Source organism: Purpureocillium takamizusanense, chromosome 4, assembly GCF_022605165.1.
Source record: "Purpureocillium takamizusanense chromosome 4, complete sequence".
Classification (NCBI taxonomy): Eukaryota; Fungi; Ascomycota; class Sordariomycetes; order Hypocreales; family Ophiocordycipitaceae; genus Purpureocillium; species Purpureocillium takamizusanense.
This window is the reverse complement of record NC_063071.1, coordinates 2,330,470-2,354,551: the sequence shown is the minus strand read 5'-3', so window position 1 is coordinate 2,354,551 and position 24,082 is coordinate 2,330,470. Positions and strand designations below refer to the sequence as shown.

At 59.2% G+C, this 24,082-nt stretch overlaps 7 protein-coding genes across 10 annotated transcripts; 3 read left to right on the top strand and 4 right to left on the bottom strand.

The window, feature by feature from the left end:
* The first annotated feature begins 41 nt into the window (after positions 1 to 41).
* On the top strand, positions 42 to 4,372 carry rga8 (Rho-GTPase-activating protein 8). 3 transcript variants are annotated; one of them, XM_047986645.1, is made up of 4 exons: positions 42 to 665; positions 734 to 915; positions 981 to 2,439; positions 2,497 to 4,372. In XM_047986645.1, exons 1-4 carry the CDS (start codon positions 620 to 622, stop codon positions 3,357 to 3,359), a joined length of 2,550 nt encoding a protein of 849 aa, XP_047842628.1. In that variant the 5' UTR covers positions 42 to 619; the 3' UTR covers positions 3,360 to 4,372. The 3 variants fall into 3 exon arrangements, with proteins under 3 accessions (XP_047842628.1, XP_047842630.1, XP_047842629.1); XM_047986647.1 differs by having other exon boundaries at positions 981 to 4,234; XM_047986646.1 differs by having other exon boundaries at positions 42 to 915; positions 2,497 to 4,087.
* APL5 (AP-3 complex subunit delta) lies at positions 4,121 to 8,152 on the bottom strand. Of its 2 annotated transcripts, XM_047986643.1 has the most exons (6): positions 7,823 to 8,152; positions 7,561 to 7,679; positions 7,281 to 7,477; positions 6,828 to 7,211; positions 6,547 to 6,775; positions 4,121 to 6,490 (listed from the first exon to the last, which is right to left on the bottom strand). In XM_047986643.1, coding segments are annotated over exons 1-6 (3,117 nt in total). In that variant the 5' UTR covers positions 7,825 to 8,152; the 3' UTR covers positions 4,121 to 4,304. The 2 variants fall into 2 exon arrangements, with proteins under 2 accessions (XP_047842626.1, XP_047842627.1); XM_047986644.1 differs by having other exon boundaries at positions 7,561 to 8,152.
* A 335-nt stretch (positions 8,153 to 8,487) lies between these two features.
* Positions 8,488 to 9,713, top strand: COQ10 (Coenzyme Q-binding protein coq10, mitochondrial). The gene has a single exon (XM_047986642.1). It carries the CDS (start codon positions 8,672 to 8,674, stop codon positions 9,425 to 9,427), a length of 756 nt encoding a protein of 251 aa, XP_047842625.1. The 5' UTR covers positions 8,488 to 8,671; the 3' UTR covers positions 9,428 to 9,713.
* Positions 9,714 to 9,858: 145 nt separating this feature from the next.
* Positions 9,859 to 14,646, bottom strand: JDV02_005356 (uncharacterized protein). Its single transcript, XM_047986641.1, has 4 exons — positions 12,620 to 14,646; positions 11,038 to 12,511; positions 10,499 to 10,977; positions 9,859 to 10,438 (listed from the first exon to the last, which is right to left on the bottom strand). The coding sequence occupies exons 1-4, from the start codon at positions 12,622 to 12,624 to the stop codon at positions 10,420 to 10,422; spliced, it is 1,977 nt and encodes a 658-aa protein (XP_047842624.1). The 5' UTR covers positions 12,625 to 14,646; the 3' UTR covers positions 9,859 to 10,419.
* A 3,630-nt stretch (positions 14,647 to 18,276) lies between these two features.
* oca3 (Inositol phosphatase SIW14) lies at positions 18,277 to 20,212 on the bottom strand. Its single transcript, XM_047986640.1, has 4 exons — positions 19,642 to 20,212; positions 19,385 to 19,591; positions 19,178 to 19,330; positions 18,277 to 19,121 (listed from the first exon to the last, which is right to left on the bottom strand). Exons 1-4 carry the CDS (start codon positions 20,017 to 20,019, stop codon positions 18,888 to 18,890), a joined length of 972 nt encoding a protein of 323 aa, XP_047842623.1. The 5' UTR covers positions 20,020 to 20,212; the 3' UTR covers positions 18,277 to 18,887.
* A 256-nt stretch (positions 20,213 to 20,468) lies between these two features.
* On the top strand, positions 20,469 to 22,038 carry JDV02_005354 (tRNA(Thr) (cytosine(32)-N(3))-methyltransferase). Its single transcript, XM_047986639.1, has 2 exons — positions 20,469 to 20,901; positions 21,108 to 22,038. Exons 1-2 carry the CDS (start codon positions 20,589 to 20,591, stop codon positions 21,842 to 21,844), a joined length of 1,050 nt encoding a protein of 349 aa, XP_047842622.1. The 5' UTR covers positions 20,469 to 20,588; the 3' UTR covers positions 21,845 to 22,038.
* JDV02_005353 (Protein-tyrosine-phosphatase) lies at positions 21,882 to 23,343 on the bottom strand. The gene is made up of 5 exons (XM_047986638.1): positions 23,108 to 23,343; positions 22,918 to 22,993; positions 22,609 to 22,803; positions 22,305 to 22,513; positions 21,882 to 22,198 (listed from the first exon to the last, which is right to left on the bottom strand). The coding sequence occupies exons 1-5, from the start codon at positions 23,229 to 23,231 to the stop codon at positions 21,915 to 21,917; spliced, it is 888 nt and encodes a 295-aa protein (XP_047842621.1). The 5' UTR covers positions 23,232 to 23,343; the 3' UTR covers positions 21,882 to 21,914.
* Between the last annotated feature and the right edge of the window lie 739 nt (positions 23,344 to 24,082).

Here is a 24,082-nt window from a genome sequence, read left to right as displayed (position 1 = left end):
GGCCCGAGGCCTGCTCGCGCAGCTTTACCTGGGCGACTCAACTCAGCCTCCAGCTCGTCCTCTATCCATTCAACTCGAACCTCCATCCACCGCGCGCAACCCACGCCCAGCCTCGTTGCTGACCCGTCACTCCCTGCCCGCCCCTTTCCCCATCCCGCCCACGTTCTTTGCCTCGCCTGTCCTCAGCTCACTTCGCCGAACGACCGCCGCCCACATTTCGTTTCCAGCTGCCCTTCCTCCGGCTAGCCCCTCCGCCGTCGTCTAATCTTCTACCGCCCGCGATACGAACTCGCGTTGCCCAACGGCGACGTTACACTTTGTACGAATTTCCCACGCGGTGACGAGGCCCCAACCAACCAACCGACAACAACCGCGCAAGACTCGTCGCTCGTCGTCCCTTCTCGTCCGCTTCGCTTGATTCTTTGTCTTTGGTTCACGGCCTTGCGACGACTACGTCAATCAGAGACATTTGCGCGACCGATCCTCGCAACCTTCCTCCCTGCCGGCTGGTCCTTGATCTCTTTCGCACTCAAACCTCTTCTCCCACGATTTTCACAACTGTCGCGCCACCGCGGGCATCGCAACCACCGCTCTATCCAGCTGGCTGGAGTAGATCACAATGCCCGGCTTCGCAGACTCGTTTTGGTCGAGCGATTACGCCGCAGGTACTTCTCCCTCCACCCATTCGCAGTAGCTTCCCGAGTCTTCGTCCTGCTAAGACACGTCATCGTAGGCCTCGGCGTCCTGTTCGGCAAGCTCCAGCAGGGTGTGTTGGAGAACCGCCAGGTCCTCACGATAGCTCGGTTGCGCGCCGAAGCTGAGGAGACCTACGGCAGCCGTCTAGGAGACATTGCACCTGCGGCCGACAAGATCAACGGGGGCTTCTCGCGGGATGATGGCGCGACCGTCCGCAAGGTACATTCCGCCCCGACTCATAGGCGAGCGCCCTCCCCGATGCCGTGCTAATTAAGCTTTGGCAGGCCTACGATGGCATGCGCATCGAGATGCAGGATGCCGCGCGCAGTCACCAGCGCATTGCTCAGAGCATTCGCGACCTCGTCATCAACCCCTTTTCCCGCTGGTGCGATGCTCACGAAGCCCGCATCCAAGACTCACAGGACGAACTGCAAAGCCGCATCAAGACGCACGATCGCCAGGCCGACCTCGTCCGCAAGCTTCGATCCAATTATTTCAACAAATGCCGCCTCGTCGAGGACATTGAGGAGGAGAACAAGCTCGCCTTTCAAGAACCCGAATCTAGCCCCAAGCAAGCACAGAGTCAGAACCAGCCCATCCCTGAGATCAAGGTGCAACCGCACAAGGAGGAGGAGATTGAAGAATACGAGTTCTACGAAATCGGCGATGAGACGTACCAACCCGACCAGCTCAAGAAAATACTCTCCCAGATGCTCAGCACCATCAAAATGGGCGAAACCAAGGTTCCGATCTTGGGCACGTACCAGAACACATCCGCGGGCTCCGACATTGTCGAATACCTGCAGCGCAACATGGGCGTCACCAGTGTGAGCTATGCCGAGCGGGTTGGCCAGGACCTCGTTTCCAATGGCTTCCTTCGCCTCGTTGGAAATGTCGGCAGCACATTTGCCAATAGCTCCAGGATGTTCTATCAATGGCGGCCCAAGGCCTTCAGGCTGGCTGGAGTGCCAGACAAGAAGCAGTCGCTGAACCGCACCTTTTCTATTCCTGTTACGGGCTCCGACGGCGGCGACTCGCCTGTCGTCGGCACCGTCAGCGAGTATCTCGCCAACTGGAATGTCCTGAACAACCAGCACCCGAATGAGACGCCCGCGCAGCGCCTCCAGCGGGAATCGCGTGAGGCGGACGACAAATATAAGGCCGCTGTACGGAAGCTTGACCAGCTGCGGTGCGAGCTCGAGGAGTACATCTTCATCCACCTGAAGTTCCTAGAGCGTTGCGAGCTCGACCGGCTCAAGGCTATCAAGACAGTCATCCTCGACTTCTCCGGCACAATCGGCAACGTCATCCCCAGCCTGCAGTCCACGGTGGACAAGATGCTGCTATTCCAAGAAACCGTACAGCCCGTTGGCGATCTCCGCTATCTCCTCGAGAACTATCGCACGGGCAGCTTCGTGCCGAAGGTTGTCGTCTACGAGAACTACTACAACAAAGTAGACGAGCAAACCTTTGGTGTCGATTTGGAGGCCCGAGCCCGGGCCGACAAGAAGCGTGTGCCCGTTCTGATCACAACGCTGCTTACCTACCTTGATCACCACTACCCCGACCTGGAAGGCGATGAAGCACGAAGAGGAGTGTGGCTTGTCGATGTGCCATTGGCTCAGGTTCACAAATTGCGTGCCAGGGTCAATGATGGGAAACCCATTTCCCAAGAAGTGCTGAGCGAGTACGACATACCAACGATTGCAAACCTGTTGAAGCTGTACCTCTTGGAGCTGCCAGGTAATGAGACGCTGTGTGTTGCGCTCCCGGCGTTCCGTCACTAATAACTTCATCTAGACTCTCTCGTCAGCTCTCACGTGTACGAAATCATCCGCACCATCTACACAACCCCGGCTGCCGACGGCACAGACGCTTCACGCATCGCCGTCCTACAGCAGACGCTCTCACAGCTGCGGCTCACAAACATTGCCACTCTCGACGCTTGCATGAACCACTTCACCCGACTCATCGACTTGACCTCGGCTGATGACCAGTACACGGCCGCCTTGGCTACCGCGCTGGCACCCTGCATCCTGCGGCCTCGGACAGAGACGTCGCTTACATTGGAGGAGAAACACGCGGCGAGACTTGTTCGTGACTTGTTTGCTCACAAGGACCCCATCTTCAGCGAACTGAAGCGCATGTCCACACTAAACCACTCGTCCTCAGTCGGCCCCAGCAATAACCGCCCTCGGGCTGTCAGCACCGATGAAAGCAATCGAAAGATGTTGATGGAAGAGCGGAACAGAGCTCTTCTCGAGAAGGCCAACGCATCACGAAGCCGAGCCACGAGCCCGGCTCCCAGTCCTCGAGGGCATCGTCGTGACCGAAGCAGTGGTGGACCGGAGACGCGATTCCCTATTCAGACGAGCCCAACAGCTGCGGACCGCCAGCGAGCCAGTCTCGGCGGTCTCGACTCTCGCATCAAGCGATCATCGCTCGATGTCCCCGGCCCTGAGGGCGCCGCCAACGGTGATGCGTCCAACGTGACGCCTCAGGTACCCAAGTCGACTGACAGCGAGTCCGGCTCCGAGAAGCGAGACAGCGGCGGTCGGGTCGGAACCAAGTTTGTCGGCGGACGCAGGGTGCCCGCCTCGCCGCCCAGCGAGTCAACACCTACTCGGGGCGTGACACTCGAGGACAAACCAATGGACGACTAAATGCTATACAATCCCCCTCGCTGCTCGCACGGCGATTTCTTGCGAGGCCGTCAGTCGACGGCGCTCGTGGGCAAGAATATGCGCGCACGCAACATACATACATGTGGAAATTCCCCCTTCGTTATCTCGTTTAGTGGTTTTGCTTTCGTCACGTTGTACGGATTCACGGATGCATGAGAGAGAGCCTACGGCATTTTGGGTGTACGGAGACGCGTAGAAGCGGGCTCTGCCACGGCAGGCTCGTCCTCGTCTTGTTTTTTCTTCTTCTTTCCCCTCCATACTTCCCCGATTTCTGACTTTCTGTTTTGAGCCCCCTGTCGCTCTCGCTTCCAGCTTTCACACAAACCACCCCCCCAACCCCCCTTTTCGCCCGCTTGTCTGTTCTCGTAATCATCTCTCAGCGCCTGGCGCGGGTTTCGGACGGACGGTGGGGATCGGGAGGCTCGCTTGGCGCGGCGTACAGTAAGTAGATTGGGAGGGATGGGTGAACGGAACGAACAAAATGGGTTGGACGCCGGGGTGATGGCGGTCGGTTGGCGCACAATGTACGTTGTACGTAGCACGATATGACCTCCTGGAAGGGCGAAAAACTAAGAAAGAAGAGACGTCACATGTGGTCCACGCGACGCTGTGCTCGGTACCGTGCTTGTCGGCCGTGCTTGTCGGGAGAGGACACATGTTGCGCTGTCGAGAAGGTGCACATACTGTATACGCTGAAACTCTGTATGACATGGCCATCTATGCCAGTTGGAAAAAAACTTGTTTGATGTGCAGTTGTTGAATATGCTCGACGCCCGCCAGACGCGTTGCCCTATCTATGTTCACTGAAGGTACCCCCCTTCTCCTCGGCCTCCCACCTCTTTGTCCCGCGTGAGTGTGCCATCCAGCCCGCCGAGGCGGCGCACTGATGATGTCCATCCAGCACAAACCCGACCCGACGCGTCATCACGTCTCCAGCATGTCCTGCAGCGCGGCCTCGTCCTCACCCATGGGCTTCTTCGAGGCAGCCTTCTTGGACTTCTTTTTCTTCGGCGCCACGGTCACGGGCTCTCCAGCCGGCAGGTGCTGCTGCTGCTCCAGGACAAGGTTCGCGTCCCCAACGGTGCCCTCCTCGTCCGTGACGGGCTTCTTCTTTTTCTTCTTCTTGGGCTTGACCTCCACGCCCTCCTCGTCGTTGCCCGCCTTCTTCGCAGCCGCCTTCTTCTTCTTCTTTCTGATGACGGTGCCCTCGACGTCGACGCCCTGAGCCACCTGCATGCGCTCGTTTGCGCGCTGCATCTCGAGGCGCAGCCGCTCCACCTCCTTCATGGCCTGCTGCATCTCCGCCTCCTCGCGCTGCTGCCTCTCGTAGTCGAACCCGTCGGCGGGCCGTTCGCCTTCCAGACTGAAGGATCCAATCGTGGTCGAGTCCACTTGCAGCAGTGACTTCTTGAGCTTCTTGCCCTTGGACTTGACCCCCAGGCTGTCCGAGTTGTTCTCAGAGTCGTAGTTTCGACCGGAACCGCCGTCGCTGCCTTCCAGCGTCTCGTCGGCGGCAATGACAACCTTTCGCCGGGGTTTGGGCTGAGGCTTCGGCGCTGGCGCAGATGGGCCCTGCATGTTGTTGAGGTCCAGCTGCATGATGGGTATAGAGTCAATGTCCAGGTCGGGCCCGTTGCTGTTCTGCAAAATGTTGTGGATAGGGGTCGAAGTGCGTGGTGTGTCGTTGCTTGGGATATAAAAGGGGTCGTCCCTGTTTCTCTCCAGCCGCTCGGCTTTCCTTCGCGCAACAATGTCTGCGTCGAGGTAGCTATCCTCGCTTGGTTGCTGCTGATACGACCCTGCCATCGCTTCCGGCGGCTCTGTCAGTCGGCTCATGGCCGGCGCCGAAGACGAGACGCTCGTTGGCGGGGGTCGTTGGTTGTAGTAGACTTCAAACTCGTCTTCTGCGTCTGGCTCGAGGGTGATCAAGTTGGCCTGCGAGAGAAGGTGATTCAGATTCTGATGGATGGGCTCGTCCAGGTCCAGGCCATCGGGCGGCGGCACGTTTCGTTGGGCCCCCACCGCAACCGAGTTCAGCTCCCACCCGTTGAACAGCGATGGTATGGCTTGCGTTAGGAGCAGCGGCGGGTCCTGTGGCTCGTCGTCGGTAGAAGCCGGTTGTCCAGAAGCCGCCTCTGCTGTGAGCTTAAGCAACTCGATAAACTCGACGGCCCGTTCCTGTACCTCAAGATTAGGGTGCAGCGCGAGCGGTTCCGCGACGTGAAGAATACGAGCCATCAGGAGAGATATTCTCGACTTCCTCTCAGCATTCCATGGCTCCGTGTCGTCTCCAGCAACCGAGGCGAACACCTTGGTGATGGCCAGCAAGGCAGTCGTGCAGACCTCGGGCTTCCCAGCTCGAGGAACAACTTGAAGCAGACTATTGAGCGTGTCATCTGGCGTCGACAGCTGCACAGCGTACTCGCCCAGAACAAATGCCACAGACTTGAGCGCTCCCGATGTTATCGTGTGTGCCGGCGGGGTATCTGCGTTCAGCTGCACAAGTATGATCTCGCAGGCCCGAACGGCCGTTCCCCTCATGGCCCTGACCTTGACTGCGACATTACGTAGCTCATCGCCGATCCTCTCGGACACGTCCGAGGATGCCCGCGAAGCCGTATCGCCTTCGAACTCGTTGTCAAAAGTCCGTGGCACGGGCGCCATCCGAACAAGCTGCGTTAGGACGTCAAGATACCAATCAAAGTCAACAATGTTGGCGTAATTGTCTTTGGAGCACATATAAAGTATTCTCTTGATGACATCAATCCGGTAATCCTCAGGCAGAGGCGGTAGCTCGTTTTCTGGCCTGGGTGCTTCGGTGATGGCGACTTGTGCATCAGAATCTGAGTCGCTGCTGGGAACCAGAGAGCCTGATTCAGGCCTGCTGCGGTCTTGAGACGGTGCAGAAGATTTGAGTTGCTTCATCAGGCGGCTGACAACGGAGATGAGGTTGTCGCTCGTGACCATGCCCTTCACCAAGTCGAGGGCTTGAATCCGGATTGTGATGTCGGGGCTATCGATACACTCCAAAATAACGTCTTCTTGCTGGGCAACAAGATACGGGTGCGTGACGACAATCTTGTTGAAAGCCAATAGCGCAACGTATTTCACTATTCGACAACGTCAGCGTACATCCCGCTTGGCCAAAAAAACTGGATCGACTCACGGTTCGGATCGCCGTTAATCATAATCATCCCCCGAAGCTTATTGACGCAAAGCGTGGCGACCTCGTCTGCCCCTGACGCATCATCCTCATTGCCAAGGATGCCACCCTGAATGATACCGTTAATGCATTCGTATAGGAGAGACATGGCAGCCGTGGTCGACATGATGTTGGTCAGGGGCGGAAGCAGCTTCCTGACCAGGCGCGGTTCCAGAGGCGTGAGGGTTGCAAACTGTGAGCGCGTTAGCAGCCGGGCCCGCCGGATAGAGCGCATGTTCACATACGAGCTTGATGAGCTTGATGGCCATCCAGTTGTTTCCTCCGTCCACGAGAAGCTCAAAAAGCCTAGGCGCCAGGGGTAAGAAGTCATGAGGTCTCCGCCAACCCAGCTCGCAAACGACGTTGACAATGGCAGCCGTGACACTTGGGTCCTCGTTGGGGTCCATCAGGCGCTCCTTGATCTTGGGCCATGCTGCGCGCAACGCCTCAGGGTACACCAGGGCCAAGCGGTACAGAGTGACCAGCGTCTTCTTCCGGATGTTGGAGTGGCTGTGGCTCAGGCGCGGGAGCAGGTCGGCGAGCGTCGAGAGTGCAAGCGAGGGGGTGATGACGTGAGGAAGGGTCGCGATGGGCAGGGAGATGACGGTCGGAGTAGACGAGCCGAGGTCCTGTGCAGCAGGACGCGGTCAGCCAAGCTGCATCGGAGGAGGGGACAATCCATTGAAGCAGCAGCATACCTTCTTGAGCAAGTTGGTGGCCAGCATAAGCACCTCGGTGTCTGGACGAAAGCTCTGGATGGCGCCGAGATATCCAACGCGCTTCTGGTGGTACTTGGCAGAGGACATGACCTCGAGGACATGAAAGGACGCCCAGGACATGTCGTAGCCCACCATCTCGAGGTAGATGAGCTTGAGGAGCGCCGTCGCCTTGACATCTGCACGGAAACACGACCGAGTCAGCTCTCGCGGCACGCTTCATCCCAGAACCTGGAACGACGGGAAATAGGCAGCGACAAACCCATATCTTGGCTCCGGACCTCAATCCGGCACTCCTTCAAGCTCTTCTGTATGTAGTCCTTCTCATTGCCCTTGTGGTTCCGCAGCCCGCGGATGAGGTCGTAGAGCGACTTTTCGAACCTACACAAACCCGCCAAGTCAGCCCATCATTGCTCTCTTTCTCTCTCTCTCTCTCTTCTTGGGTGCGGTCCTTCGAGCCGACGCGTCGCAGCCGCGGGCGTGCGCGCGCTTCGCTCGCGGGGGCGGCGGAGGCTTCTTCGTACATGATTGCGGGCGTGGTGCCCCGCGTGGGGCTTGCGCAGGTTGCGTGTTCCTCCTAGGTGTACAACCCCCAGCCCGTCTAGAAGCAATAGCAGCAGCAGCGGCAGTCGTCGTCGTCGTCGGAGCCCGCCGGGCGCGTGCTCATCGTGCGTGCGTACGTCGACGTGGTGAGGCTCGTCTCGTTCGGCGGCCGGGCGGGAGAGGGAGGGTCGCGGTCGAGGTGGTTGCGGGCGACGAGGAGTGGTGATGCGGTGGGATGATGGAGCGATTCCGTGGCGGTGGTGGTGACGGCGGTCTGCGGCACAGATACTACTAAAGGCGGCTGGCTGGAGCCCGCCTGTGCAACATACCTTTAGTACCTTAGGTCGTACAGCCTTGGAACCTGGAAGCTTCAGTGGTGCTTTAGTTATTAGCTCGTCGCGTTGCAGGTGGTCGCTGCCTCCACTCCGCTCCAGCTGTGTCACGCAGCCCCAGCGTTACACCTACCTGGGTAACTAACCCCCATGAAACCTTGGAAGGTTCCACAGCAGGCGGGCGGGCGGCGCCTGACAGTGAATGGAAAGAGCGCGTCCCCAGGCGAAACGGCCCGACAGGGCGCCGCAGCACGCACCACCAACCATCGCCCCGGCCGGCGCGGCCCACGAATTTCAACATCACGGCATCATCCATCCACACACCGTCACTCAACTCACTTCTCATAGAGGCCCGCCCGCAAGAGGGCGCATCGCACACGGCGCAGCGCCCAGGCCCCGGCAGTCAAAGACAAAACCCTCCGTTTCTCGCTATGGCGTGAGCAGCCTCCGCCTCATCTTTACAGCGTAGATATTGCACCCGGGTCACCACCAGCGGCCATGTCCTTACGAACACTCTCCTCCGGCGGCCGGCACCTCGCCTCGTCTCGCGGCCTTCTCTTCCTCTCCGCCTCTCGTGGAGCCCTCATCTCCTCCGCGCTCCCTCCGCCGTCGCCGCCAGCGCCAGCCGCAGGAGCCAACTTGTTTTTTCCCACCCGCCGGTCCTTCTTCAGCTTCCCCGGCGCGGGCACCGGCACCGGCACCACGCAACACCTTACCGCGACCCGCACCCTGCCCTACCCGTCCGGCCCGCTCTACGAGCTCATCGCCGACGTCGACTCGTACGACCGCTTCGTCCCCTACTGCTCCCTCTCGCGCGTCACGCAGTGGTCCTCCGCCCCCGCCCCGGACAACGACGGCAGTAGCAGCAACGGCAACAGCAACGGCCGCGGCCGCCGCTGGCCCGTCCTCGCCGACCTTCACGTCGGCTGGGGTGGCTTCAACGAGGTCTTCACCAGCCGCCTGCGCTGCGTCCCCGGCGTCTCCGTCGAGGCCGTCAGCGGCGACCCCGCCGACGCTTCGGCCGCCGCCGCCTCTACCGTCTTCAAGAGCCTCGTCACCCGCTGGTCCCTACGCCAGCTCTCCTCCTCCTCTTCTCCTTCGACCGAAGTCCACCTCTCCATTCGGTATCAATTCGTCAATCCGCTTTACGCCGCCGTCAGCGCCGCCGTCTCGGACAAGGTCGCCGGCCTCATGATCGAGGCCTTTGAGAAGAGAGCGCATGAGAGGCTGGCGTCTCCTCCGCACTACCCATGATATTTCCCACGGGGTATATAACATGTTTTCCTGCACACAAAAGAGCCGCATGTGATACATAGCTGTACGATATAATTAGAAGCACCGCATATAGAAGGCGTTGGACAAGTTGGGGGCAATAGAATAGAGAGATGCCTTCTGAAAAGGCGGGCATGTTTCCCTGCACTAGGCAGCTTTGCAGTGGCGGCAATAGAATACGTAGAGAAATACCATCTGAAAAGACGGAGATGTTTCCCTTGCACAAGGCAGCTGCCTATCCGCATGAGCAGTGGCACAGCTGTTCGGGCCGCTTCCAGACCGAGCGTGCGCAAGGCCGGCTCAACAGGTCCCACTGCCATCAACGTGCCTGCGTCTGATACAAACATATACAAGCATCATGAACCCACCACCATCGTGACAGGGCTACACACATCACAAATCATCATCAGGTATGCACGTGTTTATGTTTGATAGATTTTAAAGTCAGAGCTTGTAACCAACCAGCCATTTCTTTTCCCTTTCCTTTCCTTTCCTTTCCCTTCCTTTCCACAAAAAAAAGCTTCCAATCGTTCTACGCATGTATCAGATCAAATATAAAAAAAAATAGACCATTCCACGGAAAGCTGTGCGCTGTCAAGCGTGACTTGTTGAACTGGCAAAGTTGGTCTCGCCGCCGTGGTGTGTGTGTGTGTCTCAAACGCTTTGCATTATGCACTGCCCTCGTTTTCCGCCGTAAATCCTGCAAAAACATATTCCCAGGGTATACCGGCCGAGTAAGTAAGCCGCCGTCCATGAAACGCTCTGGCCGCCCACAGTCAGACTCCGCAACCAATGCAATTGAAGGACCCCTGCTCGACAGCGCAAGGAGAAGCCGAACACAACGTACATCAACAAACAAACCGAGCGGAGAATCGAGTTTTCCGCAGCAAGGGGGTGCGGATGGATGCGCTGAGACAATGTTGGCAGAAACAAAAAGCGGTCATTCGTCGTTATCAGTCTCTCTCCGCGTCTCGTCATGCCCTCTTGCTCGACCTTTTGAACTTCACGTTAGCCATGAGTCCAGATGTGAAAGCGGCCCGAAAGTCTACTCACTTCTTCTTGGTGGGCTTGCCAGCAAAGAAGGTAAGCATGGCCGAGTTCCTCTTGCTGCTGCTCTTGCTGCCCTTTGTTGGAGGCGGCCCGACGTTGACGATGTTGGCATCGCCACGGCGTCCGGCGGGCCCGGGCCACTCTGGCGCGGGCGGCACATGGACTCCGGGGCGCCGCCCGGCAGGCGGGACCCCGGGGATGGGAGGGGGGATGGGCATACCGCCGACCCCAATGTGTCCCCGCCGCCCGCCCGCCGGCCCAGGCATCATCCCAGGAGGGAACTTTGGGCCGCCCGCCGGCGGCATCTTCTCCACCGGCCACATCGTCATGCTGATGGACCAGTCCGGCTCGATCACCCTTTCCCACACAGAAGGCAGGATGATTTCGCCATTTGGCCCGATCAAGTCGTAATGGCCTTGCTGCACATGCGGTCCGATGACGTCCACGTGCAGGAACGCTTGCTTGATGAGCTCTTCCATACCCTGGTCACAAGCTCGGGTCAGTTTCTGGGAGGGTGTACGGGACAAGATGACAAAACATACCTGCCAGGTCTTGCAGAGATGAAAGGGGAAACTGAACTTTCGCCCCACGGCGTCCTTGAACTTGATGGGGGCCTTGTTCGTCGACTTCTTGGCGGCCTCGGCGGCTTCTTCGAGTTTGGCCTTGGTCTCCTCCTGGATCCTCTTCTTGAGAGCCTCATGCTCCTTTTGGGCTGCCGCTTCGGCTTCGGCTGCCTTGGCAGCGGCCTCCTTTTCGGCGGCGACCTTGGCGGCAGCGTCGGCTTCGGCTTTGCGCTTTGCGTCTTCCTGAATCAACTTGAGCCGTTCCGCTTCCTCGGCCGCCTTCTTCTCGGCAGCTGCCTTGGCCTCGGCCTCAGCCTTCATGGCAGCTTCGAGGCGAGCCTTGGCGGCCTCCTCGATCCTGACGCGCTCTTCCGCCTCCTTCTTTCTCCTCTCTTCGGCCGCCTTCATCTCGGCCTCGACCTTCTTCAGCGCATTTTCTTCTGCCCTCTTCATTGCCTCCGCTTCCTGCTTTCGTCTCTCTTCCGCGGCCCTCCTCTCGGCCTCGACCCTCTCCACGGCGGCACGTTCTGCGTCCGCCCTGGCTCGGGCAATCTCTTTTTGAGCCTCCTCTTGCTGTTTCTTCATCTCCTCCATCTTCCTCAGAAAGGCTTCCTCGGCCTCCTTGCGAATTTGAGCGTCCCGCTCCCGCTGCTCGTTGATCGCTCGCTGCTTCTCTTCGTGCGCCTGCAGCGCTGCGATCTTGGCCTCCATCTTGATCTTCTCAATATCAACTGGGGGCTCCTTGGGCGCCGGGGTCGGGGCTGGGGCTGGGGCCGGTGCTTCCGTGGCCGGCGGCGGCGGCGGCTGCTGCGTCAGGTGAAACTGCTGCATGTGGGCTGGCAGATTATACTGGGCTGGCGGACCGTAATACCCGTGCTGATACGGCATCACCTCGTACATGTGACGCGGAGGCTCCCCGCCAAAGTAGCTGGCGCCGCTCGAGCTGGTGCTCATGGGGCTGAAGGGGTTCGGATTGGGCCCATAGCCTCCATAGGGGATGACTTGGTTTCCGCCCGGATAGCCCCCCATGTAGTGGTTTTGTTGAAAGGGATGATGGCCATGGCCGCCGCGTTGGCCGTAAAAGCTGCCGCGAGGGGCGTGCTGCGGTTGGTAGCCCGGGCCGTAGTGGCCGGGGTACTCGTCGGAAGGATCCACGCTGGGCGGGTTCGGTGCGGGCGCCTGCACCTGGGCGTAGTGGTGTTGTTGTCGGGCCACTCGATGGCGTCGCGGGGCGGCTCTGGTGGCGCGGGGCCGCGACGGAGGGTAATCGTTGCTGGCGGATGCCGAGTCGGACGGGTGAACGTCTTGGTCGTACTCGTCTTCCCACTCGTCGTCGTCGTCAGTGATGGAGTCGGTGACGGAGTAGTCTTGCTCGTGCGAATGCTCTCCCTCACTATTATATGAGGTCGAGCGGGAGCTTTCGCCCGTTTGAGTGGTGGGGTTTGCGGTTCGTCTGATTAGTCTGGTCAGTGGTGAGTGGGTTGAGACGGCCAAACTCTCTCGTCGTGCCTGGGGCGCGCGCCGCGACAATGAGACAGATAAGAATGTGGCTGGCACATACGGCATATCAGACAGCAAGGGACCAGAACGAGGTATTGCCGTTTACTCGCGACGATCTGCTCGAGAAGGTCGGAGTAACGGCGCGTGTTGCGAAGGCGAAAGGCGGCGACGGCACTGGCGCGAGGTGAAGGGAGCGCGCGAGAGGCGTCGTGGACGGGCGAGCGGGCGAGCGCGGGATGAGGAGGGATGGATGGATGATGGATGGACGGGCGGGCGGGCGGCGGACGTCGAAGTCAGCACCGGCTTGGAGCAGAGCAATAATAATAAGACGGCTCGGTCTGCGGCGCTGCGGATGCGGCTGCGACTTGCGCTGGCCAACTCAGCACAGGTCAGGTCGGGTCAGGTCAACAACAAAAACCGGGACGGGCCTGCGCGGGCTGTGGACGGCGGAGCGAGCGCTCTGTAGCGTATCGAGCGGTGCTGTCTGTACCTTGCCGACTAGCCAAAGATGTGGATAGTGCGACAAGTGTGAGGGGTCGATTGGTTGGCGGGACGAGGAGCGCGAGGGGCTGGACGGATGGATGGGCCGTGGGAGGAGCGGACCGCAAGAGCCAAAGTGTAATGTAATGTAATGTAATGTAATGTAGGGAGGCTTATTGCGCCGGGCGGTACGGAGTAGTGGCGGCGGCAGTCGCAATAAACAGTGGGTGGCGTGTGGTTTGTTGACTGTCGCAAGATTTGGGGGAGAGAGAGGGAGAAGGGCGAGTCCAAGGCGACGTCAGGTGGGGGACTTTTTTTTTCTCACTCGCGCCAAAAGGAAAATGTTTTGTTGGTCCTCCCTGTCACGGGCTGGCTGCCCTGGTCCCTGTCACGGTTGTCGTCGTCGGTGTTCGTGAGGAGCCGAGATGGCCTATGGTTTATACCTAGGTTAGGTACGTATGTGCGACCCGTTGCGGCTCCCAAGCGCAGGGCTGGCCCCGCTCGCACGCTGGGTCGGGAAGTCGGGATGGAGGAAAGCTGCGTCGAGTCGAGGATGCGCTCGAGCGATGGGGGCGCAAGACTTTATTCGGGGGCAAAAGGTACGATGGCGGCGGCCTCGTTGGAACGAGGTCACAAGGTCAAGCTGTGCTGTGCTGTGTTGTGCTGTGAGCGCGGAACCTTGGCCCGAGGGTGGCGACGGCTGCTGGATGGGTGTGCCTTTTTTGGGAGTGCCTCTCTCTGCGGCTGCGCGGATCGGCGGTGTGAGGACCTTGGCTTGGGTAATTAGGCGGGCTGACGACAGAGGAGCCAGAAACGAGGAGGGGTGGTGGGGGAACCTGGCGCGCGGCCGGAAACGAGGTCGAGATGGTGGCGGCGGGACGCGAAGGAGGAGCAAGAGGAGGTGGTGGAGGAGGAGGAGGAGGAGGAGCTGCAAGCTATCAGGTGGACTTGGGACACCGAGTGGAAGCTAGCGCCGCCGTCCGTGGGGAAAGCAATAAGACGTGCAAATCGTAGTCGTCTTTGTTGGATTCGAGCGAGGCCGTTGGCAGTCGTTTGTGCAAGCAGAGCAAGGGAACAAGATGAGGCGGTAGGTATACCAAGTTATGCACTGGGCGTGTCCGGTGGCGCGACGCTGGCTTGGGTGAGACTGTGAAGCCGGGCGAGAGCTGGAGGGATGGAGGGTTCGAATTGAGGCGAGGCAGAGAAAACGGCGGGATTTCCTGCGCTGCGGTGCCGTGCGGTGCGGTGGAGCGGAGGAGGATGGATGGCACCCAAGCTATCAAGTTACCCAACTGGACCCCAAGGTAAAGAGGTAGCTTTAGTAGTACTGGCGCCAGGATGGATGATGGATGTGATGCCTGGACCTCAAGGAAGGGAACCCTAGCGATAGGGCGGCAGATGGTTAGCAACAGCACCTCAAGTACTTGGTCGGACCATGCACGCGCGCGCGTCTGTCCTTTTTTTTTTTTTTCCTTCCCCAGCAGCAGCAGAAAACAGCAGCAGCAATCCCATTCCGGGGGGGTCACGGACGGGAGCGTCTCTCCGGGTGGTTGGCGACACTGCATGTGCAGCACAGCGCAGTACAGTACAGGAGACAGGGAAGGGAATAAATAACAACGTCTGCATGGGCAGCGACCTCTGTTGCTTGGGCTGAGCGCAGCAGCAGCACTCGTTGAGCCTCGCCTCGTAACGGCCCGCGGGACTGGTTCAAGTGACAAACAGGCGGCCGTCCTGTCAACTTGCACTCTCAGATAAGGGTAGGGCACCGTATATTATGCACTGCCGGCGGCTGGCTGCCAGGCATTGGGGGTTTGTCTCCGGTCGTCTCAAGTCCCCCGTCTGCAGGGCAGCGCAGACGCCCACGCGCGCTGCACACGCAGACAGCCCCACTGGGCAGTAGGCCAGCTCAGCCCAGCCCAGCCCAGCCCAGCCCAGCCCAGCACACCAGCCAGCCAGCACTTATTGGCGACGGTGGCGGCTCCTCTCCTGCAGCCTGATGGCGCCGTCCAAGGTAGTCGTTCGGGACACTCGCCGCGGCAGACGAACAGCACACACGAGAGACGGGCCAGGCCGCGAGATGAGCGGCACCGATCAACGTAGTTGATGCGGGCAGTGAGGGTTGTTGGCTGTGCGTGTCCGCATGGAGGATGGAGGTCGCCCACCACCATGGGATGGAGGGTTGATCGGGAGGGGGCCCGTCGGCCACTGACTGGAGGTGCTTCAAACAAACTCACCCACTGAACGAACCTACCGAGCAGACGAACGCATGACACGCAAACAGAGAGAGGCTTCCGTGTCGCCGTGTGTCTTGCTCTAGCGACCGGACGCGGGCACGCTCGGCGATGCGCGTTTGAGCGGAGGGGAAACGAGGGCGATTGAGAGGGGAATGACGAGGAGGAAGCTGAACAGATTCGATTCGACCGGCGAGGACGGACAGAGAGTCCTATTGCCCCAAGCCCGAGGAACTACCCTAAAACTCGAGGACCCGTTGGGTTCTAAAAGAGGAGGAGGAGCTTTGGGATGGTAGGACTGTATAACAACCCAAGAAAGGGACGGTGCTCTCTGACACTCATCACTCACACATTACTCGCACGCGCGCTCGCGCTCGCGCACACACATCACACACACACCAGTCTGCGTATGTCTGTTTTATGTGTGTGTGCGTGTCTGCCTGTTGCAAAGCAGCGAGCGACAGGCAGGAGGCACGCGGCAACAAGACCGGCTCGCCTATCCGAAACGACACGCAAAGAGCTCCTCCTGCTGGCAAACAGGCAGGCAGGCAGGCAGTCAGCCAGCCAGCCAGCCTTGGGACACTTGTTGAATGAATCCCTCCCTCCGTAACACGTCGCGGTGCAACGGCCTGCCCGTGCTGCGGGATCAAGGTCTGCGGGCTGCCCCGGGTCACCACCACACGAGGCACTGCACCGCACCGCTTCCGTATCGTATCGACGCCGCCGGGAAGGGGGGATGCTCAAAGATAAAACAAATAAGTCGTAATGAAGGAATCAGGAATTGAGAAAAATGACGCGGCGCGCTGATGATGACGCAGGAATACGAATGAGAAAGAAGAAAAAATCGACCTTGTCCACTTACTCGAGGTGAAAGATATGTATAGTTTGGTATGATGATGCCTCGTGCGTGCGTGCGTCGTTGAGAGTAGGCCGTCGTCGTCCGGTCTTCTTTTTTTCTTCTTCTTCCTGTGCTTGCCCAACCCGTATCACCCAGACACAGACAGGCTCTTGACACTCTCACCACGGACCAACCAACAGCTCGCGAACAACAGGTGGGCGGCTGGCTTGTCCTGTGTACTGTACGTAGGTGGTTATCAGAGCGGTACTGTCGCGAGACCCCCCCCGGCCCTCGAGGCCCTCTTTTCACGTTGGTTTCCTTGGACCAGGGCCTCGTGGCTGCAGAGAGCTGCTGCTGCTGCTGCTGCTGCTGCTGCTGCTGCTGGACGCGTTATATATTTCCTTCTAGTATACCAACCCAAACACTTTGTGCAAGCGGCCGTGGCGGCGGTGGGCGTCGTCCCGGCCAAAATCGCGCCAGTAGGTTGGCAGACGTCTCCAACGAACGCGGCCCGCCCACCGTGCGTGCGATGATGGGTGAGGTGAGATGTGGTGCGGTGAGATGCGGTGCGTCTGCAGTGCGAAGCAGGCAAGCAGCCAGCAACAACTTGAGCAGCCAGCACGCGGGCAGCTCCGCCTCGTCCTAGCTGGCCAAATGAGATGTGCGTGCGGCGTGCGTGCGTGCGTGCGTGCGTGGTGGCCGCAGGATATGCAAGCAACCCAATATCTGTATCCCGCGCCCACGCGCTTTCCTTCTGCACTGCTGCTGCTGCTGCTGCTGCTGCTGCGGCTCCGATCCTGTCGACGCCGAGCATGCCGCGGCGGATCGATCCAATGCGCGCCCGACTCGGTGAGAGTCCCCCCGATTCAGTGGTCGGCGGGCTCCCGGTCACGACAGCGGCGGGCGACTCGTCTGGGTCTGCGTTTGTGTCTGTGTCTGCACGCGCGACGCGTAGTGGTGGTGGTGGTAGTAGTAGTAGAGTATTGCTGTTGTCTGTTGTTGTTGTTGTTGCGGGCAAATTAACATGGTCAAGGCGGCAGGTCGGTCAGTTCTATAAGTAACAAAGCCCACGAATGTTCCGTCGTCGTCGTTGGCGTATCTCGTCCGTCGTCATATAACGGGGTGGATCAAGAGAAGAGACCTGCTGCCGTTGGATTGAAGCTGCAAGTTGTCGTGCCGGGCAGTCTGACGCACGACGAGGATGAGCTGCGAGTCGGAACGATTTATCTACTGCACAGCCAGCTTCTTTTGTTTCGATAATACCAAAGCAGCTAGGACTATACTGTACGCTCTCCCCCCATCCCCCTTGATATACTACTACTCCCTTGATATACTTTGCGAGCCTGCCCGCTCGGCCTGCCTTGTCTCCTCTCTCCCCTCCTCTCACACACACACTCTCTCACTCACTCCCCTCTGTCTTTTTCCCTGCCTCTTGTGTGACGCGGCCTGCGACCCCGTCACGATGTGGTCCTCTCGCCTGCCTGTCCAACAGCCCCGGCCAAAGAAGGGAAGCGCGGGGGGGGGGGGTCTTCTTGACCGCCAGGCGGCTGTGTCGACGCCCGATTCGTACGCTCACCTTGTTCCCCTTTCTGACTCATACCTCAGAATAGTACCTGTTGCTACTACTACTACTCGGTACCTGATGCTCCTGCTACGGCCAAGGCCTGCGTGGTCGGCGCTCGCCGGGGTGGGGAGGCAGGCGGCGACATCGTCACGCTCGCCGCGCCGCGCCTCGGCTCCCGGCCTCGCCTTGGTACGTGCGTACGTGCGTGAGGGCCCCCTCTTCAGCCAGCACAGATACAGTCATTCAGTCAATCACTGAGCTGGCCCTCCTCTCTCTCCCGCCTCGTCGCCCTCATTGGGCCTCCTCGACACCTCTCTGTCCGGCAGACAAAGTTTTTCATTTGTAGCTGCGCTCCGCCATGGTGCACGTCAACACCACGCCCCTCCCCCCGGTCGTGTCGTGAGAGGCAGCAGCCGGCCACGGGCGGCGACGCTTGCCAGACCAGAGAGGTGAGGTCTTGCTGCACAGCGCGGCCAACCACGCACGCACGCAGGCCTAGCTCGCATATGGGCTTGCAATGCGGTGCGACGCGGCTGTCTGTACGAGGCACCCGCCGACATTTTGTGGCTTGCCCTGCTGTGGCACGCTGCGCACGCAACAACAGCATCTCCGACTGCGTCGTTTATAAGAAACAAACAAAAACTTTATGTACTTCTGTGCTCCGTGTGCCGTGTTTCTCTTCCACGTCTGCCCAAGGGTAACAAGTACAGTCGCCGCGCCTTGCACTGTCTTCGCCTTCACGCCGCTGCTATCTCCACGCCCGGGCCCAAGACTCGCTCCATGCCCAACCCGACGAGACCGGATCCCGCTGATTCGTGCCCAAAGGGACTCGCGTCTTCAACGCCGCATCGCGCCGTCCTCCCAGGTGGCGTGTTCGAGGTCCCTGCGCTTGGCCAGCCGTTCGGCACCTCTCACAGTAGCAGTCATGTAAAACCCGTTGCTGGCCCACCGCTCACCACGCCTCACCTATGAGTAGATGCCCAATGCTTCTGCCTCTCAGCCTTAAGGCTCCAATGAAACAACACCGCCCCCTTCCGCATGCAAACCTTCCCGTCGTGTCTTTCACGCACGCTAAGGGCCCGTTCCTCTTGCCTCGGCCGGTAGCATCCCGTCCCGCTCATCCAACCCACAATTACCCCTGACAAGGCACAGCCAAGCCAGCATCGTGGGCCCGTCACTGGATCCTCACACCCTCCCCGTCCACTACCAGATGCCCTCATCGAATCAACTCGGGCGCTGACTTGGCCACGAGCTCGCGGGCGGCGGCGACCTCGCCTGCGTCATACCCCTGCCAGAGCTTCTCCCGGGCTCCGTGCCGGCGGACAATCTCTCCAAGCTTTTCAGTTGCCGCCTGGTTCAGCTTCTCAATCGTTGCCTGTTCCGGAAGGGAGAATCCGTCCGACTCTCGCCGCTTCTCCTTCGCCACACTACTCAACAGCTTGTCGGTAGTCTAACCAATGATCAGTTTGCTGTGCACCTTCCGAAAAAATTCTGAGTCACTCATACCAGCTTCAAGCCATAGTAACCACGCAGATAGTCGTCACACAGCTCGACGCTCCGGCAAAAACGTTTCAGGGCCTCTGCAAGATACCTCTGAGCAGAGCCGTCGGTGGTTGTGTTTGCAGCCATCAGGGAAACTTCGCCCAGTCGGGCATGAATCTATAAATGGTAAGCGTGTTGTACTGTCAGCGCATGATGCCACCTTGGTCTCACATTCCAGGCATTCGGAACGAGCACAACCACCTCCTCCAGAGAATGGATGGCTTGGGGGTAGAGCCCTTGGGACAGGTACAGATCCGCCAACTCCGCCCACGCCTCCGAGTCCGTTGGGCTGAAGTCGAGGAGGGCGTTCAGCGCCGTGATGGCTTGGGTGTTCTTCCCCATTGAGCGCAACAGCGCGATTTTTCGCTTGTAAACGGGCTGTGGGACGTCAGCCACCGTATCGTTCCCGCCCGGCTGGGCAGCCTTACCATGTTGGTGTCGTTCTCTTCTAGCAGCAAATCGTACTCGTCGAGTATCTTTTGCAGCTCTTCATCGTTCACAGCCTCGGTCTCCTTCACCAATCCCTTCAAAGCCATAATGCGCTCGTCCTTTTCGCCGAATCGAAGCACCAATCTTTCCAAGACTTGGTGCGCAGCCGTGTCGTCGCCTGCACGAAGACATGACAGGAGCAGGTTCTCGTAGATAGTCCAAAGATCGGCCGTCTCGGGGGCGGAGAAGAGTATTTGCAGGGGAGAAGTCGAGATGGCCTTGGGATTGCGCCGCAGAATCTCGGGAGCTTGCTGCGCCAACTCCAGCGTCTCCGCTGGCGACAGTCGCCCCTGGGGTTGCAGAAGTGAGGTTGTCATCACGCACGTCGCTCGCGGAAGGCAAGTCAATGCTGCTAAGCGCGAGCTCGTCTACGCGCTACTGCGTGCGACAATCGATCGGGCGGCTGCCGGGTGCTGTTGTTCGTGGACAGCTGGAGACGGGAGAGCGACGGTGCAGTTGGAGGTTGACGTGGATCTCACAAGACTACACAGAACAGCGGGCTGCGCAATGTGCCCAGCCCCTGCGACCGCCGACCAACTCAAGCTCCCCCGCCAGTAACGACTAGCTCCAGCTCCAGCCAAGGTGCAGGCGTAGTCGTAGTGTGAGCGGAACCGCCCGGAGGCGACGAATATCCGACGCCGGCTGAAGGCCCCACTCGTGTCCAATTAGCAGCGACCACTGTCCCCCCCACCAGGAACAGACCCCGGGGCATTTATCAGTGTCCAGAAATTTTCGTGCGGCCGTAATCTTTTCTTCCCGTTGTTCTCCTACTGCAGCGAGCCCTCACCGGCCAGCAGACAGCAGAAAGCGAACTCGGAGCGGACCGTGTGTGCGTGAATCTGGTACTCAAACCTGGTATTCACCTCCATTTGACCAGTGGCACACAATGGCTTCCACCACCGTGCCCAGTGCCGAGCTGGCCCCGGCACTGGTGCCGCCAACTGAGGAAATGGCAGCCTTGAAGACGACTAGTCAAGACGACGCGGCGGTCGAGTTGCCCCCTCACCGATCACACGATCCTGCCAAGAGCCTGAAACGGAGCGATCCATTCCAGTTTGGGAGCCGATACCTCTCCAAGGAAGACGACGTGTTTGAGTTCAATGCCTGGGATCATGTCGAGACTGACGACGCGTACAAGGAGTACACGGAACGTCAACTCGAGATGCAGCGCCAGGCTCCTGTCTCTGACTTTGACAAGAGTAAGCCCGCACTTGCATCCTGCTCACTGCCTCGGCAATCCAAAGATGTTATGATGATTCACTTCCAAATGCATAGTTCATCTGAAAGAAATGATGAAAACATACCTTCATATAGTCTTTCGCTCCCATCTGAACACATCTTGCCTGCAGCCTTTCCTCACATTTTTCACTTGGCGGATCACGCAGTGGCTGACTCGGTTCTAAAGACAGGTTTAACTCGAACCCCGCAAAGTGGTGGAACCTCTTCTACAAAAATAATGCGTCCAACTTTTTCAAGGACCGCAAGTGGCTGCAGCAAGAATTTCCGATTCTTGCCGAAGTGACCAAGGAAGACGCTGGGCCAGTGACAGTGTTGGAGATTGGCGCCGGCGCCGGCAACACGGCGTTTCCTGTACTGGCCAACAACAAGAACCCGCAGCTCAAGATCCACGCCTGCGACTTTTCCAAGACGGCTGTGGACGTGATGCGCAATCACGAGGCGTATGACACGGCACACATCCAGGCGGATGTGTGGGACGTCTCCGGGGACGATCTGCCTCCAGGTTTGGAGGAGGGCTCCGTAGACGTCGCCGTCATGGTGTTCATCTTCTCTGCGCTGTCGCCGACGGAGTGGGCACAGGCGGTCCGCAATGTGTACAGTGTACTGAAGCCGGGCGGCCTGGTCTGCTTCCGAGACTATGGAAGAGGTGACTTGGCCCAAGTGCGGTTCCGCAAGGGACGGTACCTAGAGGAGAACTTTTACATCCGTGGCGACGGGACCCGCGTCTACTTTTTCGACCGGGACGAGCTGTCCAACATTTGGTCTGGGGAAAGCTCCTCGGGGGTAGACGCGCCCATGTTCGAGGTGGAGAATCTCGGCATCGACCGGAGGCTGCTTGTCAACCGAGCCGAGAAGATCAAGATGTATCGGTGCTGGTTACAAGGAAGATTTAGAAAGAAGTAGACAAGGATACCCAAATAGAAAGCGAAATCAATCACGTGGTCAAGCGTATTGTCTGTTATTCGCGCTTGATTCAGTACAGGAGCTGTTCCCGGAGCCTGTCGCGATCCTGTTGGCCGAAACCGATCCCATCCAGGTACGCGTCCAGGCCGCCGTAGGTCTGCGCCAGGTGCTTCTCCATGCCGGAAATCATGTCCTCGGCCGTGTTAAACCACTCATCAGTGAGGCCAATGTTACGAATCTCAGCGAGTCTCTCATCCCGTTCCGAGATGAGGGCGGCATCAGTGAGGAAGTAGTCGTGCTCGATGGCGGGGGCAGGCACCTCGAGGATCATGAGCAGCAACGCGCAAATGATGCCTACAAGAAGGTCAGCACTCTTAACCCAAGTGCCAAAGCGCTTCAGGCATCGTCCGGGCTTTCTTCATCGATAAGAATGAAACCGGGTGAGGGGAGAGGGACATGCCTGTCCTGTCCTTGCCCTGCGTACAATGCACCAGCACGGGAACGGACTGCGCGCTGCCGTACAGCAAGAGGGCCTCGCGGATCTCGGCGCCCGAGTGATCGAGCGTGTCGGTGCCGAGGCCTATGAGGCCGCGCGCCAGTAGGACTTCCTGCCCGATGATGCGCACGGCGTCCAGGCGGTAGCCGAAAACGTAGAGGAAGATGACCTTGCTATATGGGTGTCAACGGGTCTGCCTGCAATAGAACGGCAACCTTTCGCCTTCCGGGAGGGGGTTTTGGGGCAAAGAGAGAGAGAGAGGACTTGCATGAAGCTCCACCAGCAGAGCTGGCTCATGATATGCCTCTCAAACGAACGGCCGGTGATTTTGATCTCCCGGTAGTCGATGCCCGCTATGCGCGGGGGGTGGACCGGCGCGGTGCCGCCGCCGCCGCGGGAGGAGCAGGCTTCCGCGCCATGGCCCTGGGCGTGATGCTTCTGCGCTTGCTCAAGCAGCTCGGTCCTAGAGGGGTGATGCATGGACTGGTCAGCGAGGCACAGACAGAGGCGGCCCCAATCATGCCCATCATTCATCTCCAGTCCTCGGGGAGCAAGACAGGGGAAGAGGCGGGCGCACTTTGTCCGCAGGTCTATGACGGTCCTGATGGCGAGCTGGTCCTTGATGATGGCCTTGTCCCGCGGCGTGGCATCATCTAGATAGACGGACAGACAGATCATCTCAGCAGGAGAACTTTCTTTCTGGCGGTCTATGTGCTGCAAGGCTTTCTTCAGATGAGGGGAGGGCGGTGGGCTGCTTCACTACGTACCCGGCCGTGCGGAGCGGAATATGACGCCCTCTCGGACGCGCTTCTCGCCGAGGTAGAAATTCACCGTCTTGCCGACGTCGCGGAAGTTGAGGACCTTGTCCAGCACGGGCGAGGGGTCGGCCATGGCGATGGGATTTGTCGGTGAGCAGGGGGAGTCACAGAGGGAGCAAAGCCCTCACGCGACGTTTTGACAATGCGAATGTCGGGCTCATTTTGCCTGAGTGCCTGGGTCATCATGGAAGATGACGATTATTCTCTGGAGAGAGTAGACTACCCTGCACCTCGTACGGCTGACGACTTTGAAACTGCAAATGCACTGTTACGACCGGTATTTTCCCACCCTTACTCAGTCTCTGGTCGCTTTTGCCATTAACTCAATTCACGGGTACGAACTTGCTTGGTTTTCACGAAGGACCGACAGTGAAGCGATGCTACGACGGAGTGACACGGCGGGGGAACGCATCTCGCAAGTTTGAAACAACTCCAACCAAGCAAAACTCGTACGGCTGTCAAATTACTTACGTACGGCACACACGACTCACCTTTCCGATCGCCGTGTATTGAGCAAACCCAATAAGCCAAGAAGAGCTCCCATCTCTTACGGTCCCTACGAGGCAGTGCTCCGGCTGGCGTGCGCCGGGCTTGGTCAAGCGCCGTCCTAGGGGAGCAGGGATGCGGGAGGCCGGCAGCGACGGCGGTGCGCAACGGCGGCATGGCGGCAAAGCAGAGCTGCTGCGCCGGACTGACGGTGAAGCGGGACCGGGCCTTGTTTCGTTGCACAAAAGCAGGGGTTCCGAACGACGACGAAGGAACGGTACGTCATTCGAAATCCCACTCGTTGGGAATCGCAGGGCCGCCCGAAGATGAAGCGACGGGGGCGCACCGCTGCCGCCTTTCTTTCCCTGTGACGAGTGGTGGGAAGTGTGTTAAGAAAAAAGGAAAAAATAAAAACAAGAGCTCGAAAGCCAAAAGGGA

Coding starts and splice junctions, on each gene's coding strand:
- rga8 (XM_047986645.1), top strand. CDS start 620: ATGCCCGGCTTCGCAGACTCGTTTTGGTCGAGCGATTACGCCGCAG. Junction 916..980: donor ATGGCGCGACCGTCCGCAAG/GTACATTCCGCC, acceptor AAGCTTTGGCAG/GCCTACGATGGCATGCGCAT. Junction 2,440..2,496: donor GTACCTCTTGGAGCTGCCAG/GTAATGAGACGC, acceptor AACTTCATCTAG/ACTCTCTCGTCAGCTCTCAC.
- APL5 (XM_047986643.1), bottom strand. Junction 7,478..7,560: donor GGTCCGGAGCCAAGATATGG/GTTTGTCGCTGC, acceptor GTTTCCGTGCAG/ATGTCAAGGCGACGGCGCTC. Junction 7,212..7,280: donor CCACCAACTTGCTCAAGAAG/GTATGCTGCTGC, acceptor CCTGCTGCACAG/GACCTCGGCTCGTCTACTCC.
- COQ10 (XM_047986642.1), top strand. CDS start 8,672: ATGTCCTTACGAACACTCTCCTCCGGCGGCCGGCACCTCGCCTCGTCT.
- JDV02_005356 (XM_047986641.1), bottom strand. Junction 10,978..11,037: donor ATCTCTGCAAGACCTGGCAG/GTATGTTTTGTC, acceptor GCTTGTGACCAG/GGTATGGAAGAGCTCATCAA.
- oca3 (XM_047986640.1), bottom strand. CDS start 20,019: ATGACAACCTCACTTCTGCAACCCCAGGGGCGACTGTCGCCAGCGGAG. Junction 19,592..19,641: donor AAGAGAACGACACCAACATG/GTAAGGCTGCCC, acceptor GACGTCCCACAG/CCCGTTTACAAGCGAAAAAT. Junction 19,122..19,177: donor GTTACTATGGCTTGAAGCTG/GTATGAGTGACT, acceptor ATCATTGGTTAG/ACTACCGACAAGCTGTTGAG.
- JDV02_005354 (XM_047986639.1), top strand. CDS start 20,589: ATGGCTTCCACCACCGTGCCCAGTGCCGAGCTGGCCCCGGCACTGGTG. Junction 20,902..21,107: donor TGTCTCTGACTTTGACAAGA/GTAAGCCCGCAC, acceptor TCGGTTCTAAAG/ACAGGTTTAACTCGAACCCC.
- JDV02_005353 (XM_047986638.1), bottom strand. CDS start 23,231: ATGGCCGACCCCTCGCCCGTGCTGGACAAGGTCCTCAACTTCCGCGAC. Junction 22,804..22,917: donor GTCATAGACCTGCGGACAAA/GTGCGCCCGCCT, acceptor TCACCCCTCTAG/GACCGAGCTGCTTGAGCAAG. Junction 22,199..22,304: donor GCAGGGCAAGGACAGGACAG/GCATGTCCCTCT, acceptor ACCTTCTTGTAG/GCATCATTTGCGCGTTGCTG.